Consider the following 18,767-nt stretch of genomic DNA (forward strand, 5'->3'; position numbering starts at 1 on the left):
GAAACTTTCCTTAAGTCAGCACTTTGCATGTGTCGCCACAGGCCCCAACATTTGGTGCATGCTCTGAAAAGCTAATCTTTTGCACATCTCACCATCTTCTTGCTGTCAGATAAATTTCGCGTCTTCGTATTGTAGCAATTTTAATGGCCAGTAGTGTATATGTTCTTTGATGTTTGGGGAAAACGTGTAGGACGTGACCCACCCTTTTCTGTCTGATACCCTTCTCTCTACGAGGTATCATTTAGCCAGCGGTTTAGTTGTCACATTTCTCTGAAACCTTCTCCCAAAATATCAAGTATCTTGCCGCGTCTCCATTTCTTCAATCAGACTGGCTCACGCGAGACTGAGACACCAGAGTCACACCTGACGAAGGGAAAGGTCGCAAGCGACTGAAGTCCGAATTCCGCGCCATTTGTGGCTCCCCCGGTCGCGGGCGGCGTGGTCCCCTCTCGGGTCGCGTGGCGCGCCGGCCATGCGCCGTGGAGCGTGGCCACCCGGCGGCGGCGTCGGGGGCGGCGGCGGCGGCGGCGGCGGAGGAGGAGGCGGGACGCGGCGGCGCTGGCGCGGCGCAGCGACGCCGGCAGTTGCAGTGCGGCCCGCGAGCGGCGACGGCCACGGGCGAACACGCGGCGACGGCACTGAGCGACCGACCGGTGCGCGCGCGGCGGCAGCTGAGGCGCGGGACATGCGCGCGGACACATGGCCGGCTCCCTGCTCGTAGCGGCGATCCTCGCCCTCGCCGCCGTCTCCGGTGAGTACGGCAGCCCCTGGAGCGCAGCCGTCCTCGCCTGTCCGGTGCGGGACTCCTCGATGCGGAAACTCATTGTCACTCGAGCAACAATCAAATATCCTGTGCTGCACCGAATCGCCCACTCCCCTGACTCATTACGTGTACTTTCAAGTTAACGACCTCGTGATCAGGACTATGACACGTTCTTCGCATATTTTATCATGTTATATAGCACTTACACTGTCGATGTCAGCAGGATTTAAGTGTTTCATAATGTTTTCGAAATTTCTTCGTCACTAACGGGACGTGTAATATGTAGTATTTGTGAGTTCGTTATTGGGTCCATGTCGCATCTTCTAAATATTTTCGATAGAGATTACATTAGATTAGATTAATACTTGTTCCATAGATCATGAATACGACACTTCGTAATGATGTGGAACATGTCAGGTTAATAAAAGATATCTGTACAAGATATTACATTACGCAAAATATTGCATGACACTAATGTTTAAGTTTTTTTCTCATTAATTTAATCTAAAAATTCAGCCAATGAGTAGAAGGAGTTGTCATCTAGAAATTCTTTTAATTTATTTTTAAATGTTAAGTTGGCTATCTGTCAGGCTTTTGATGCTGTTTGGTAGGTGACCAAAGACGTTTGTATCCGCATAATTTACCCCTTTCTGTGCCAAAGTCAGATTTAACCCTGCCTAGTGAAGATAATCCTTTCTCCTGGTGTTATAGCTATGCACACTGCCATTAGTATTAAGAAAATCCATATTTAGACGAATACGATTTACGCACAAGTGATTGACCAGCCGCTGCAGGACAGAAAATTTAATGGTGAGCCACACAATTATGTTTCATTCAAACATTCAATAGCCAACTGCTGAATCCATTTCTCACATTATATTTCCACTACAGACCTCAACAAATCTCGGGTGTTACACGATACTTTTAGAATAGCATTTGGAGACCAGCTACAGTCTTATATTTTCAATTACATCGCTGCCATCAACATCACGATACCGTATCACTGTTTCGGTTTTTCATCTGTAATCCTATAGATTATATATAATACAAATAGTAATCAGATTTCTTTTGTAATAGATAGGATCGCTGAGTTAATTAGGTGAAACCAATAATGATTTAATATTCTGTCGCGATGTAAATAGCCAATACTCATCAACTAATCCGTATACGTGATGCATTGCAAAAGACGGGCAATTGTGCTGTGTTGGCTCAGTTGATAATGTCAATAGATTTTTTCACCGCTGCTTTGTAGAACAATTTTGTGTTTATCAATAACAAACGCGAGCTGTCTCTTTCCTTGGCACATGTGAAATACTTCTCCCAAGCGTGGGCAGAAGAATCTATTAACCTGATAAAATATGGCAGCATAGCACAGTCATCGGTATACTAACAAAACATTTTTAGGTGGCTGTCTACGGCTGTTAAGTATTTTGAAAGAAGCATGTATGCGCTATCAGCTGTACAACTCTATATTTATTCTTTACAGGTTTCAGTTCAAACAACTATTCTTCACAGAGGACAAACAGTATATCTACATCAATGGATCAAACATACATTTTGCTGCTGTGAAGATCGTTGTTATAACTGAAATAGGGAGAGTACAAATATAGAAGCACAATTGTACATATCATGGCACAAATATGCTTTCTTCAAAATTCTGTACATTAAATTAGGTATATGAAATAGTTCACTTTATAATTTTTCCAATTTTATAATCACCGTATCCAGTCTTTCTAAGTGCCTGGCCTATTCAAAATTTCGTAGTATTTGCAGGGGACAGGCTATAATAATACACCACTGCAAGGAAGACTCTGACCGAATGTTTGTTTTCGAGCACTCTGTTTTCTATAGCTTAGCCGACGCTTTCGGATGCGTCGTATTCTTAGCGATATTCAATATCATTCCAACTATAGAAGACCATAGGGTTTAAGAATTATGTTGAAATATTCGTTTAGAAGTAGTCACCACTTAACTAACGTTTTGCTAATATCGGACGAAGGAATCTCATTTTTCTACTAAATTAAGGTAATTTAAAAATTAGATGTAAAACAAAATAAAAGTTTGACGAAGCAAGTATAACACGTTTATATTTAGAACCGCATCTTGTTGCAGCTTTCGAATTACAGATCTCCTTAGCCTAAACGCCAACGAAGAAAGTTATACTAAGTTTGTTCCCATCGTCGTTTTTTATGTGCGTCTGGCCGAATTCAGAACCTTTTCGTGTTTGGGTGACACGAATTATAAATACTCCTCTTTCAGGGAAAAAAAAGTGTTTTCCTATCTTTAGACATATGTAACCTACCATTAGCTTTCCATTAGTTTGAACAACATTTCAAAATTCTTTATAGTGTTAGGAAAAATTTAATATCATTCGCCTTATTAAAGGCCTTCGGTTTTGAAAATTATGTACGAGGACTTGTTTAGCAGTAATTACCATTTAATTAACATTTTACCCATACCTGTCTAAGCAATTCTGTGCCTCTACTAAATTAAGATAGTATCAGAAGAATAGCACCAGTCAAGAATGTCAGGCGAACGTCATAGCTAAACCGTGCGAAACTGCGAATAATTCTTGATTGTTTAGAGATTACTTTCAATGCCACTAACCATGCGAATGGTGCATACGTTGGACGAAGTAAACGTGCGTTTAAAGTATTAGCACAGTGACAATAAGTCGGATGGGCCTTCCTGGTCAAGGCATTTGAACACTATGTTAAATGCATTTGGTACATTTCTGTGCAGTGCAAGAGCATATTTAAGTATAATTTGAGACACACTTTAGTAAGTGATCATTAGGCGCTTAATATTGTAGTGAAGAAGTAGTGTGCTTCTCACTAGTAAGATACTTCCGAAAGACCAGCTGCATCTCAGGCAGTCGTAGTCGGTTGTGAGAGTCCTATTATGATGAACAAAGACATGGTACTCAAGTAAAGAGTATCATCGGTGGCGTAAGACAAACAATGTGCGGAGGAGCATCTGCATCATATGACGTCTGGAGGAGTTAATTACCGAAATTAGATTCAGACGCAGCCAAAGGCGAAGGGTGGTGTCTACTTCAAAAGCGATGCTTTCTTTGGATCGGGTCTAAAGTATTTTTTCGACATCTCAAAATAACGTGCTCAGTTTTTTTTCGATGTCACAAAGATCGTGGTTACCTAAACCATTAATATTTGAATAAATCAGGTTACTGAATAAATTTAACCTGTTTCCTATTTCTGTTCACAGTTAGGCACATCTCATTTACATCATCCGGTTCCCCAAGTATCTATTCTAAACAAAGTGTGAGCCTTCTAAGTAATCATTTACGTGCAATGAAGAGCATTCATCTTTGAAAAATAAATGCATGAATTCTGTTATGCTTCAGATACAGAAATTTCATCGAACACATGTGACTGGTAATTGTGTTTCTAATTCAACTGTATAATGTCATAATCTACCATCACCGTAAGTCTCTCCGATCTATACGTTTGTGTGAAGGATAAGGTATCAGCACCAAAAACGCGCGGTATTTGGAGAATTTAAAAAATACAGTCAGGAACAAGCCAAGCAGTTCCTATCCACAACATACGTATTTCAGAGTTCGTTCCTTAGAAAAATAAAAACCTTTCTAGTTCAACAAATTTGTTTACCATTCACGCTGTAATTATTGATGTCCGTAGGTTTTAAGTACCATATGTAAATTAAAACCTACGCTTCGCAATAACTACGGTTTTATTGTTTCACCATCAATGTAGTTCTGATCAGTATGTACTTGTGTCTGGGCGGTAAAAATTCATCATAAAACACGAACTGTATTTAACATAACGAGGTATAAACCTGCGACATTCCGGAGAAGGTGAAAGCCTGAAAACATGCTTTCTTGTATTTAGTTTTCATTTCTTTGATCAACAGTTCAGAATCCAACAAAATAGTAGCCAATATTAGTGCATGCTTTTAGCAGTATGGAAAACTAGTTTTATGTACTCATGGAAAATAATTTTTTTCTTAAATATCTATGTACTTCTCTTTCCGATGGGCAGTCTAGGCAAACACATGACTTCTGTAGGCTTCAGTAGAATTGTTCTCAGCACCATTTCGCCTTCAACTCATGTGGATCTCTGAAGGTATGGCGCTGGTGCTTTGAAGTAGGATTTGGGTGAAAAATAAATGTATTATGGCGTTTACGTAAATTACTTTTGTACGGGCAGGAGATATCTGCTAACCGACATGATAAATATACGGTACAGATGTCTTATGTCAAGATTTTTGGTTATATTTCGTTTTACGCTTCTTTATCGCCATTCTTCCGATGCCATGTGTTAGGAGCTATGTCATGTTCATTTTGTTCTACGTGAGTTAGATGACGTTGTAAGTTGATTCTGTCCCGACAGCGTACCAAGCTTTAATTTAAAGTGGAAAGTAACTGCAGGAATTTCTGCTAGTTCATATCGTATATGTAAAGCGACCCTACTTAAAATGAACGGTAACAACCGGTGTGGATCTACTGCACTGATATGTAATGATGAACAGAATCTTACCAACATTCATAAAAGGAAGTGGACATGTTGTTTGTGGCTTTTGTTTGCACTACACGCTGTTTGTCTCTTTCAAACATGACAAGATTTAATAATAATAATAATAATAATAATAATAATAATAATAGTTCTAATAATAATCATCATTTCCATCACCGTCATCAACATCTACAGTCATGGATGAGGTTCGAGGAATCTGTTACGGATTCAACTTCATAGTACCATCATTTATTAGGCCGACCTACGTCCTTTACGCCTTTGGGTATAATCTGAAACACTTTTCTACTGTTTCTTGCCTTGATACATTTTCTTTATGTGTTCCTTCCTTCTCTACTTATATGTGTCGATTTTTCTCATTTACTAGGGAAATTTTAAGCTTTTTTCTAATATCTACGTTTGTTAATGTATCTTCCACTTTAATTCCGTCGTTTCTGACATCGCTGTTCTATTTATGTCTTCCGTGTTTTCTATCAAAGCCTCAGCCCCGTAAAGTAGCAATGGAACAAATGGTGCTATATACAAGACCAGTTACGTTTCTTTAGTTGCCTTTTTCTTTAATGTTCTTTCTATTCTTCCACACAACGTTAAATTTTCCTATAGTATTGTTGATGTCTATCTCATGCTCAAAAGAAATATCACAGCACAGGTAGTTAAAATGATGCACTTGCACGATTCTTTTCTACCACTATTTTTTGATCGCACCAGTTTTTTCTATGGCATACCACTGCAGTAGTCTTTTCCGTAGATATTTTGAAATTGTTTTCCTGACTCATCTCGTTTAATTTAAATATATTTCTTTGAAATTCTTCTTCAGAATTGGCTATTATAGTCTAGGTTTCAGCATACTATATATTACTGTTTTTGTATAGCGGGTCTTATGTAGTTACATTCTAATAGTGTAATGGATTTAGTCACAATCAACCTGCAGGATGTACCATACTTAGCAGTGAAAACTGTCTGCGGTGAAAGAGTGCAATACTAGGAGCAAAACAGTCCCGCTAAACACAGATCCGCAAACAGGACATTGCGATGTAACTGCGAGTTTGTGGTTATGGGATACTATGATTCCGTGTACTCGTGATCACCGATTTCGTCCGAATTTGTGGTGTACGCAAGGCCTAGTCAGAAATGAAACGACAAAGGTGGGGAGCTTCAGATGGCCAAGTGTTTAGGAAAAATAGCATTTTTGGTGCGGTCCGGCAAGGTGTAAACTATTCATGATAGGGAAGTTACAAGACGGCGGCTGGCAGAGTGGAAAGAGTACGGATTGATGATCCGGGGGCCATAGGTTAGAGACACGCTGTGGAAACATTTTTCTTTATAACTCTCAATCTTTACTTCACTTGCACTGAAAGTAAACCAAAATAATGATTAATATATTGTATCTATTAATATCTTCATAAAATTCATGAAAAGGATAAGAAAGTTTAGAATTGTAAATAATCTCCAAGAAAAGACTGTAATTACGAGGTCCACAAGGAGTCTGCAAGTAACTTTCCAAGAAGGAATACTGATTTAAATGTACAAGAATTTGTATTTCGTTTGTTTCGTTTTGACTTTCGAGCAACCTTTAACAGATGCACGCCAACAATAAGTTCGCCTGACCTTACGACGAATGTCGTCCTAGCAAGTTAGAAAGTGTAGACCTTCAGCTGTAAAATAATAAAAGATTGTAATTTTGCATACGATATCTCGTTAATGTCTTAGGATCTCTTTCTGGAAATTTATTTTCAAACGCAAATTCTTCTTTGCTTTTGAAATCCATGCTTTTAACGAAAACATTAACAAATACAATATAGTGTGTATTATTTCAGTTATTTGCATTTTAAGTAATGTAAGGAACAGAAAACAAAAAAGGTTTCTACATAGTGACTCTACCCTATCAACCTCGGAGTACTGTTCACAAGTCTTCCCGCTGCACCTACCGTTGCCTGGAAACTTTGCTATGAATCTGCAGTGAAACATTTCCAATGAAGTTCCAATATTCATCTTTTAGATATCGAACTCTTGCCTCTCTTTCCGCGTTTGCAGTTACATTATAGGATACAGGTTCCGTCTTTACGCAAAACCGCTGTTTTTTCTGTTGCGCCGGCCGCGGTGGCCGTGCGGTTCTGGCGCTGCAGTCCGGAACCGCGGGACTGCTACGGTCACAGGTTCGAATCCTGCCTCGGGCATGGATGTTTGTGATGTCCTTAGGTTAGTTAGGTTTAAGTAGTTCTAAGTTCTAGGGGACTTATGACCTAAGATGTTGAGTCCCATAGTGCTCAGAGCCATTTGAACCATTTTTTTCTGTTGCCCAAACAAGTTTCGGCCCTTGTGTGCCATCATCAGTGGGTTTTGTTTATTGAAAACTGTAAAATGAGATGTGTTAATTGGCCAATGAAATACAATTCTCATCGTTTGGTTTGCAGGTGACAAGCTATCAGTGCAGAAAACCAAAGAGAGGGTTCTGCAAAACCATGTAATGTAAAATCACGGTAAGAAGCAAAACGAACAAAAACTTTCTTTAGGTCCTACTTCGTTGGATCGGTTAAACCTGAAATATGTTCGCTTGTTACAGTTTTCAATAAATAAAACCCTCTGATGATGGCACAGAGTTGCCGAAACAATGTTTTGCATAAAGGCTGAACCTATTTCCTATAATAAGTCCAAATCTAATTGAGTCCACGTTTCATCCAAGGCCAGTACTACAGAAAAGCGTTAGGTTCGTTATTGGCCACGTACACATTCTGCTGCTGATGTGGGATGACAGCTAACGAGCCTGTGTGGTCCATGATGGATAGGTCGAGAAAAGCCCTGTATCATGGTGTAAAAGCTCACCAGACCTTAGTCCTGTCTAGGACTACCTCAAAGTCCATCACTCCCTTTGAACTGGAACAGCTTTACGAGAAAATCCAGAGGTGTTTGAAAGAGTTAGTAAATCACCGAGGACACGAGTGCAGCATTGCAACAAAATGTTAGGACGACTTGTCGAAAACGTCCTTTAATATGTATAAAGTGTACGGCACGGTAAATATGCAACATGTAATGTTCTGGAGTAGCGTTGTGTTCCTTGTAAACTTCGGCCAAGGGTAACACTTGTTCCCGCTTAAGGGGAAAGCACTCGTTTCAAATAATTTGTTCTAAGAGAGTAAAATTTAAATACCGAAGTCTGGGCGGATCTTAACCACACATTTGCAGTTACCTTACAAGCAGTTCGTTTGCAGACCGGCGTTTAATTGAGCCTTTTTACTTCTGTCCTCATATATTTTTCACTCGTGTCAGTTTCCGCTCCTATTATGATATACCACGTATTTCATGACATGTCGACAGGGAAACGTTAGATGCTGAGCAAAATGTCTCCTTGCGGACACGTCAAACACCGAGAAAACCGTGTTACATAAACAGGATCATTGCAACGTTTACAGTGGCTGGGATAAGTACTGAGATTGCGTTTCTTTCAAAAGTTTCCTGAATTTTCTTTAGACTGCTATCCATCTGGAACTAGGTACCTTGCATTGAAAGGCCAAACGTTACGTATCCCACCTTACACGCTTGTTACAACTGGACAGACCATCTAAACCAAAAGTTCCGGGCAGCACAATTGGTTGTTTTTTTTCCTGTGATGGCGATTTTGATAGCATCTCCACAGTTTCTCATTAATATAGTTAGTTCATATTGTCGCCCGACAAGAGATTAGTATGTCACCAGTAAGACACTAGTATTACAAGTGTAAGACAAAAATATAATTTTTAAAATATAGCAGTGTATTAAATGCTTACAGAGTGCATGTCGCAATGCATAAACGGCGAGTACATTTTCGCGCCGCGATCAATTGATAGTGACGTTTCCTGTGTCTTATATTTATAGGAACTAGATTTTTTAATCGTCTGAATAAAGACGACAAAGCACATCAGTTCGAAGGTAATCTTTTTATGTTATTTCGAATAAAACAGCATTAATGATGCAAGAAAGTTTTATGAAACTGGGTAGGGAAGCAGTACAGAAGTTATTATATTTAAAATCAAATGGAAATAATATTAGCACGTAAACGGTAGAACTTTCGTTTCCAGCACGAAACATATCTTCCCATAGCCTCGTTTTCACGCTTCAGTCACGACATTATTCAGAAATGTTAATTAGATGAGTCATGTTAAATCTTCTACTTTAGAATGCTCTAACAAATTAGTTTCTGACTGGTAGAGGAAATCTATTGCAAGTCTCCACTTAAAACGCACATCCATGTGTGTCACCTCAGCTCATCTTCTTCGCTTACCGTCTAATCTGGATTCAGGAACCTCACTGGCAGTTGGTTTAACGAGAGGTTCATTTGTTTGGGTGGTGAAGTTTGATACACCCGTACGTATTAGAGGCCCGTTTTACACTCCACGTTTACATCTTCTACCTGTCTTAAAAAGGACGCGATGCTTATGCAAATTACACTTCGTATTGCTTCCAAAAACAATTAATTGATTTATTCAACTTCTTTTTTGAGTATTTCAGTCAGTATTGAAATTTATCAGTGAATGTGTTTGGTTGTTGCCACTAAGAGAAGACAGATACTAATAAAGAATTTCAGAACCCTACGTTCGTTAGAGCAGTTTGCCCAACGTATTTGAGCATGTGTGGCACATCTTCATCCTTTTCATGTCACAAAGGTCATTGTTACGCTCGTCATCATCTTTATGAGATCTCTATGCGCATGTAAATATTAGACTCGTCTTAACGCGTAATAAGAGTTTGTAGTTAAAAGAAAACTGTCCCGCAAAGTACTTTCAGCATTCGATCATAACGTAATGTTAATGGCAAAGAAATTAGAAACGTCTCCGAGCTTCAGAACACATTATTCTAGAAAAAGGTAATTTGCCCAAAATTCTGACAAAATCGAAACTCTGGCTTCATGTGTAGGTGAGAATTAAAAGGTTTTCGTGTGTTATCGTGTAAACATATAAAACAAAATAAAATAAATGGTATTAGGGATTTTGGATCGTCCATTTATCATTTCTTCCAATGACCAGGTATGTGACTTCCAAGAAGACTCAGCATTATCTTCAACAGTACTTTGAACAGCAGTTTCGTAGTGTTAAAATTTGTGTTTAGTCCAAAATGTGGTAGTCAGTTTAATTTTCGGCACCCCGTACATCAGTAATGACAGAAGACGTAAGAGTCAGGGAGACGGACGGAACATCGAATTTAGTATTAAACTGCAGTTAAACTATCTCACAGATACAAATCAGAAACCACGAAAGAAATAATATTCGTATCGTCAGCGCCTGTTTCTTGAAGGGTATCATGAACGATGCGTTGAATTCTGCAGTGAATTATCTAAGTGAGAATCTAAAAAGCATGGAAAGAATGCTTGAGATAAAACTTCCTTAAAAAAGAGGGATGTGTAATTTGGTATTTCTAACATAAAGGGAAGTTCCTGTTTCACTCAACGTTACAACATATTTATTTCCTGAAACCATCATTTTTACCTGTTAGCAGCTGGTAGATTCTGGCCGTCAGATCCTCATACAAAATGCAGCACTTTGTAACAAACTAGAAGAAGTAATGCATTGTCAGAATTTTGATAAGACAGCGGAATTATTTTTACCAGAATAACAGATATCGATGAAGAAAGTTCGTTCATCTACGTGCAGATTATAAACACCTAACTACGTTTCCCTTCAGTATTTTTCACTACCTCTAAAATGATCTTTCTTTTATGTGTCTCAACCTGTAGATTTACTGTCTGCAGAGATGCAAATTCAGTTAAAACATATGTGATGGATGTTTAAGATGCATAGTTCCTTGATAATGTGGTATACAAAATACATTTCGGGCTGCCGGAGCAACACTACTTTCATGATGGAGAAAATTAGTTTCATGCTGTCACTTATTGCATACACGAATCATTTTCCTGACATGTTTCTGCTTTTATTCCAGAACGTCAATATCTATTCCTTCGTGAAAATTATTTTTAGAACATGTCACATGTACGAAATTAACGCGCAACTTAGAAACTGTCATATATTTATAAGCAATACGGTGACCAGTTGAAGCCGCGTATGCTTGTACAAACAAGTCGCTTGTAAAGATAATAAATGCGTGTGAGAAATCTACTTCGGCAAATGGTTTTTCGCGCTATGCTAACAATGCTTCGCACAGTGCCGTTCGTTTTACTGACGCACCGCAGACAACGATGGCACGTGGCACTAGTGCAGTTTTGGGAAAGATCTGACGCGAGAGATAACTTAGCGCGCAGTTCCAAGATGCTAATCTGTGCAGCTCGAAATTTCAGCGATAGCACCGGATTCGTTCAGCGCCACAGAAGTTTTCGTATCTTTCTCATCAGTGCTTTGCAACGGTATTTTGTGTACCTTTGCAATGTACATACAGCTGCGGCAAATATCTGGGGTTTGCATCTCGCACGTACCGATACGACACTGAGAGAAATTGTTTGTTTACTGTTAAACTTTTCTAACTGGCACCTCAAAACTAATGGAGCTGTACTGTTTTTTTGGACGAGGCTGACCGTAATTCAATTACATCTTTACGACACTGAGTCTGAGGAAACGCTGGTCTTCCCAATGCAACGATGCCACGTTCAGCCTCACTACTAATGAATAATTGTTGTTTACTTGTCACAGTTCTAGTGTCAATGGAGTTTTATGAGGTAATCAGTTATTAGCCACTGTTAGTCGACTGTAGTGTTTTGAAATAGGCCTCAAAAACGAGATCGTAAGGCTTAAATTTTTTTCGCGTAGCAATTTATATAGTACAATTGTTATGGAAATTCAAATCGACAACAACCATTCTCCAAAGCATGCTCAGCATATATTTACAAATGGAGACTCTCTGTTGCCTTGTGTATTATGAGGAATGTATTGCTGAGAAGTTATTTCGTATTTTAAAAATAATGTACACTGCTTACATATTAAGTCTACTGGTGGAATCGGTATCATTTATATACTGGTTGACGGTGAAACTGTTAATAAGTGTAGTGGTACAGAAAGTGCAAAACTAAATGAGATGTACACACTGTACATTGCGCGTGGTGATATTACTTTTACACCATGTGAATTACATTTCTGCGGGGTTTCATGTTGAGAAATAGCTTTGTGTATGCATCAGTATTTAGTTCCTTGATACCTGGAATTCATAATCTTCTGCTCATCTAACCGGTTTTGATTTTCTAGAGTCATACAATTACTGAAGAATGGCTTTTCGGAATTTGGGTTCTAATGAGTTTAAATGTGGACTTTATATGTCTAGGTATGTTAATCTTGTTATGTGAACATAGATCCTCTAGATACATATTGCAAATTAAATAAGATTATTCATTAGAAAATGTTGAATGTTTAAATTTTCCGTGATATAGTGGTCTAGAAGGTATATGTTTAGTTACTAACTTTTACTTACTTTTTAAAAATAAAAGTAATCTTTTCAAAATTTTGCTTCGCATTAGTAATGATTAATCTCTTTTAAAATAAATGTTCGTTCCTTAGATCAGTTTTCAGCTTTTTTATGTGACTAAATTTATGTAATTATATACAATTTATTCTTTCTCCACGATGAATTCTTAATATGTGTTAAGCGCAACCATTTACTCTCTTTTCTGTAGAGCATCTAAGTTGCTTACATGTTTTCCCCGAGTTTAATATCTTATAATAAAACTGCACCATAAGGGAACAATTTGGTTTGCGGCGACTACAGACAGAATTGTAGTTTGTCATGGATAAGAGATATCCGTCAAACCTTACCTGTGAACTAGACTAATTCACACATCAGATACAAGTCGATTGCTAAAACACAAATATTGCCACAGTGTGAAACACTGGAGGATATTACAGTTGTATGACTACTTATCGTTAACGACTCTTAGCGATATCAAACCATATCCGAGAAGAGAACGTTTCTCTGAGCTTGTTTTAGTTCCACTCCACAGTTCAGCCAGGAGATACTTTCATATACACCAGCCAATAACAACTATGAAATTATTTTGCTGCAACCAACTCCGAATATTTTCTCATAATCTGGCAAACTGAGCTTAAAATCGTGTACAGTTACTACATGCTCATTATTCCAAAGTATGTTAAATGTATTGTGTATATCATCAACTATTCATTAAACCTTTCTTATAATAATAAACACATGGACCTACTGTTGTAAGGTTTAAAGTCTCTCCGGTGATGACGTAGTCGAAATGAGTTGTAGCAAAATGAAGTTTTATCAAAGCTTTATTAGAGTTACAGCAAGGTCACGGTTGACCGGGTTAATTGGGCGGAGACTGCTTAGATAACCGAAAAACATGGAAACTGTATTTTAATGTATTGAAACACAATGTATTTCGTATCATTTGCCCTCAGTTCCCTTTCACGAAATAATCATCCTATTTTTCAACTGGGTTCTATACCTCAGTCGGTAAAAACGGAAATCTTTATAGTATCACTTTGCCATCCACCTGTCTGTTCATCTGTTAAGCTCCTTTTTCGCGGGCACAGATAGAGGTATGTAGCTGAATTTATGTCAAATACTTCGCTGCCCATTCCTTCAAGGTGTAAAACATTTAAGCTTCTTAGTCAAAATGGTTCAAATGGCTCTGAGCACTATGGGGCTTAACATCTTGGTCATTAGTCCCCTAGAACTTAGAACTACTTAAATCTAACTAACGTAAGGACATCACACAATACCCAGCCATCACGAGGCACAGAAAATCCCTGACCCCGCCGGGAATCGAATCCGGGCGTGGGAAGCGAGAACGCTACCGCACGACCACGAGATGCGGGCGCTTCTTAGTCATTCCAGTCAAAAGATACACACATTTACGACGAATATTTTAATATTCTCAAACTCACCAATCAAATGGAAGAAATACACTTTAACCATCAACTGTTTTTATTTGAAACTCAATGTATACCGTTTCGGGAGTGCTTCATCTTCACAGGATATAAGGCAAAAGCAGATCAGGTGAATATATAAGTCTTTTTTCTGGCTGATAAGAAAACCAAAACTTGGTAGTAGGTATAAGAAAAAAAACACAGCACTTTCAACAAAGGTTTAGCACAGGTGTGCTCAACTTAGCAATAGACAACGTAAAGTTAACGTATAAACCGTTCGGAACTTCTACAACTACATCAAATATGCTATAGGTTACCGCTCATTGTACATTATCATTTTCAGAGGATACCGTTCTATTGATCAGTTGGTAGGATGATAGTTACAACCGAAAATACATTCCCTCTGGCGATATTTAACAGCAAATTTTCATTTCGTATCAACAGAGAGGCTGAATTGTGAATAGAACCATCCCGTAAAAAGCTTAAACCAGTTAATTTTATCATGACCTCCAAATGAGTTGGAAATTAACGATCCTTAGCTCCTTGGAAAGAGCAGGCAAACAAGCAGACAAGATTTTCTTCTCAGTAGGACCTACCGCTCGAACTACGTCAAAATATATTTTACAAGAAGATAATTCCAGTAGCTGCAATGTAATATTTAATTCGCTTCTGTCTAGATATTTCTGCACGCGAAGGATGACCTGTTTCATTCTACGGTGCGATTTTAAAGTATCCCTGTGGATATTGTGAATAATGAACCGTTTTAACATCTGACTTATCATCAAGAACATTTTCTTATATACTACATTTCTAATACAGACTAGGTGGAGATGACGATCATATGGTATCCAAGTGCAAACTGTGAGCTTTCTGTTGTGAAATGTTGTTATTGTAATCAAGTAGCTGTTATAATCTGAAATTTTTCATAATAATAATGGATTGGGAGCTATTTGACAGTTGGGATCCATAGATGCTATGTGTTTACAGACTTTTTATCTTCTGGAGTCAGGGACGGTGTGTTTGTTGCGTAGATGTTTTACGGTTAAATAGTTTGTGTGTCTTATCTGTGATTTCAATAAAATTTTCTTATTCAAATATGTGTTTCGGGTCAGATTATTCATTTAGTAAGATGTTCGGGAACTTTTTCGTATGGATGTATATCCCCAATTCTTCCAAATTATTCATAGATAACTTGCGTAAAATTTGTAGTGTTTTCAGCGCGTTCTGCCTTGAGATTTTCATTTTTAAGGTTTACATAAAACGTTGACTCATTGCTTTCACATGCTCTCGAATGTCTTTGAATCTAATGTTGACGTTTCTTTCCGTTTGTGCGATGTAGAATTTCGTACAGTTTTCACAAGAAATTTTGTCGACTCTTGGGTTCGATAATTCTGTGGATTTCACTTTTCAGTATCGAATTCGTGTTTCAGATTACTGGTCGCATGAAAGGCTAATCTCAATTTTGCCTCACGTAAAAATCGTTCATTTTATTCGTTATCTGGCCTAGATAATTTGTTGGGATAAATGTTACTTTTGTTTCAGTTTCAGGTTCATTCTCAGAGTCAAATACTTACGTTCGATTTGTATTCTAGGTTTGGTTTGTTGGATGTACAGTCTGAGCACTATATTAAGTGGAAAATATTTCTCTGTGCTCTTTACTGTAGTGTTGTGATTTCCTTTTGTATTGCCTGTTGCTCTATGAGTAAATTTACAATTCTATTGATTACTGATTTGGATGGGCAACTTTCACAACTGATAGCTCACACTTTGCTCCTGGGTGCCATACGATCTTCAACCCCACTTAGACGTAATCAGAAAAGTAATCTTCAAAAATACGTTCTTGATCATAAGTAGACTGTAAAAATGATACATTGTTCACAACACCACATCCGCGCTTGAAAATGGTATTGTAAACCGAAACAGATGAGCCTGTTGCACAGAAATATCTAGATGCAAATAAAATACATATTACATTGCAGCTACTGGAACTGAATTCTTGTCAAACAGACAAGAAATAGGTTGCAGCCTTGTTTCAGGAGAGAAATTTCTTGCATTTACCTGCAGATCAAATGGAAAATCATGGGACAATGTTTCAGGGATATCCGGCTGTGAGGGTGGGTCCGCATCGTCTACTCACCGCAAATCACGAGTCACAGGCGCAGTAGTGTGCGATAAATTAATTGTAACACCTTACTTCACGACTAGCCTTGTGTAACGTTATAGATTGGTACAGCACGAAAACGCGTATAGCTAGGACATTGATTCACTGTAGAGAGTTTGCGGAGCGCTGCTGGGACCCAAAGTAAGACAGTCAAAATATTCACCGGAGTAAAATTAAAAAGCGGTATTAAATTAAAAATTACAAAATAACGAATGATGTCATCCGACACGACCAGTAAATATGGTGGAATCTGGAAAAAACCTAAAAATTTTAGTGTCGAGTGACTGCGATAGCTACGGCAGCGTCGTAAAAGAAATGAAAACGCGGCTCAAAGTGATTACGTGGCTGGCTCACCGAGGTCACATACACAGTGTGATCAAAAGTATCCGGACACATGGATGAAAATGACCTACAACTTTGTAGCGCCCTCCATCGGTAACGCTGGAATTCAATATGGTGTTGGCCCAACCTTAGACTTGATGGCAGTTTTTACTCTCGCTAGCATGCGTTCAATCTGGTGCTGGTAGATTTCTTGGCGAATGGCAGCCCATTCATCGTGTAGTTCTGCACTGAGGAGAGGTATCGATGTCAGTCGGTGCGGCCTGGCACAAAGTCGGCGTTCCAAAATATTCCAAAGCTGTTCTGTAGGATTCAGGTCAGGACTCTGTGCAGGCGTGTCCATTAAATGGATTTATAGTCGTGTAACCACTCTGCCACAAGCCGAGCATTATGAACAGGTGGCTGATCGTGCTGAAAGATGCAGTCGCCATCCTCGCATTGCTCTTCAACAATGGGAAGCAAGACGGCGCTCAAAACATCAGTGTAGACCTGTGCTGTGATAGTGCCACGTAAACCAACAAGAGGTGCAAGCCTCCTAAATGAAAAACACGACTACACCACAACACCACCGCCTCCGAATTTTACTGTTGACACTACACACGCTGACAGATGACGAACACCGGGAATTCCCCATGCCAAAGCCTGCCATCCGATCGCCACATTGTTTACCGTGATTCGTCACTCCACACCACGTTTTTACACTTATCATTCGTCCAATGTTCAACCTCTTTACACCAAACGATGTGTCGTTTGGCATTTACCGGCGTGACGTGTGGCTTATGAGCAGCCGCTCGACCATGAAATCCAAGATCTCTCACCTCCCGCGTACCTGTCATAGTACTTACAGTGGATCCTGTTACAGTTAGAAATTCCTGTGTGATGGTCGGGATAGATGTCTGCCTATTACACATTACGAGCCTCTCCAACTGTCGGCGGTCTATGTCAGTCAACAGACGAGGTCGGCCAGTACGCTTTTGTGCTGTACGTGTCTCTTCACGCTTCCGCTTCACTATCAACTCGGAAACAGTGGAAGTTGGGATGTTTAGGAGTGTGGAAATCTGGCGTACAGACTCAAGTGACACCCAATCACCTGACCACGTTCAAAGTGCGTGAGCTCCGCGGAGCGCCTCATTCTGCTCTCTCAAGATGTCTAATGACTACTGAGGTCGCTGTTATGGAGTACCTGGCAGTAGGTGGCAGGACAATGCACCTAATATAAAAAACGTATGTTTTTGTGGTTGTCCGGATGCTTTTGATCACATAGTGTATGGTACCAACAGTACAAACGAATATGTATCATGCGCAAGAGTCTTTGAAGACAACACAAGAAAGAGTGATATTATAGATTTACGTGGCATCGACACAGAACGACTCGATTTTGTATCGCAATCGCCAGATATCGTCATGTTGTCAATCATCGCAACGAGCGATAAACTTGTGATTTATCTGTGTTGTAACATTTATACCGGTGTGTGAAACCATTCTTTTAAAGAGGTTGTCAATTAAATTACATGCACGGAACACTTGTTACGATTTTGGGCCGGGAGTTTCACAAGAACCTACGGGACGGTCCCAAACTGGGTACAAAGTACCTTTTTCTTTCTTTCTTTTCAGCAATGTACTAATTATCTGCAACTGCATAAACCGTAAACCGAATAATATGTTAAACCATACCGTCACAATCTTAAGCTGGCTGTTCATGTATAAACGTCAGACTGAATTGCTGTAATTGCTATTTCCTAAATTAGCTACCTTAATATACTACTGGTGTAAACATTTTGTACCTCTGTTGACACAATATAATACACTGTTTTTTGGTAGAGGAAGCGTTTGCCACCTTAATCGTCTTCAGCATCTCAGATCACCACTAACGCATCTACTGAGTTAACAACCTTCCTGTTCTATACACGTCGTGTTTCAGTACGGGTTACATATTCCTTTCGACACAGTCCAGGTGTTTGGGCTAGGTTTAATTCACAAGTCAGAATTGCCTCGCTGCTTAGTGCGTCGCGAGTTCCGGGCGTTTCCGTAATTTTATAGGCCCTTACTTGGCTGCGAGGGGCGCCACAGTGAGTTGCGTAATTGCGCCTGGAGGCTGAATACAAATTCTCCCCCCTCCCCCCCTCGGCTCAGCTGCTGCTCGGCGGTTACGCAAAATTTAGCAGGCACGCCGGCCGCGCTGTAAACTT

The 18,767-nt window shown here is 39.3% G+C and overlaps 1 protein-coding gene across 2 annotated transcripts in view; it reads left to right on the top strand.

Annotated features, from left to right (window-relative positions):
* The first annotated feature begins 605 nt into the window (after positions 1-605).
* LOC126276318 (lachesin) overlaps positions 606-18,767 on the top strand; it is a 1,594,347-nt gene continuing 1,576,185 nt past the window's right edge. For both annotated transcript variants that reach the window (XM_049977266.1, XM_049977267.1), the window contains exon 1: positions 606-751. In XM_049977266.1, the coding sequence (XP_049833223.1) occupies positions 700-751 (52 nt within the window). In that variant the 5' untranslated portion in view covers positions 606-699. The remainder of the gene's footprint in view (positions 752-18,767) is intronic.

Source organism: Schistocerca gregaria, chromosome 1 (genome assembly GCF_023897955.1).
Source record: "Schistocerca gregaria isolate iqSchGreg1 chromosome 1, iqSchGreg1.2, whole genome shotgun sequence".
Lineage (NCBI taxonomy): Eukaryota > Metazoa > Arthropoda > Insecta > Orthoptera > Acrididae > Schistocerca > Schistocerca gregaria.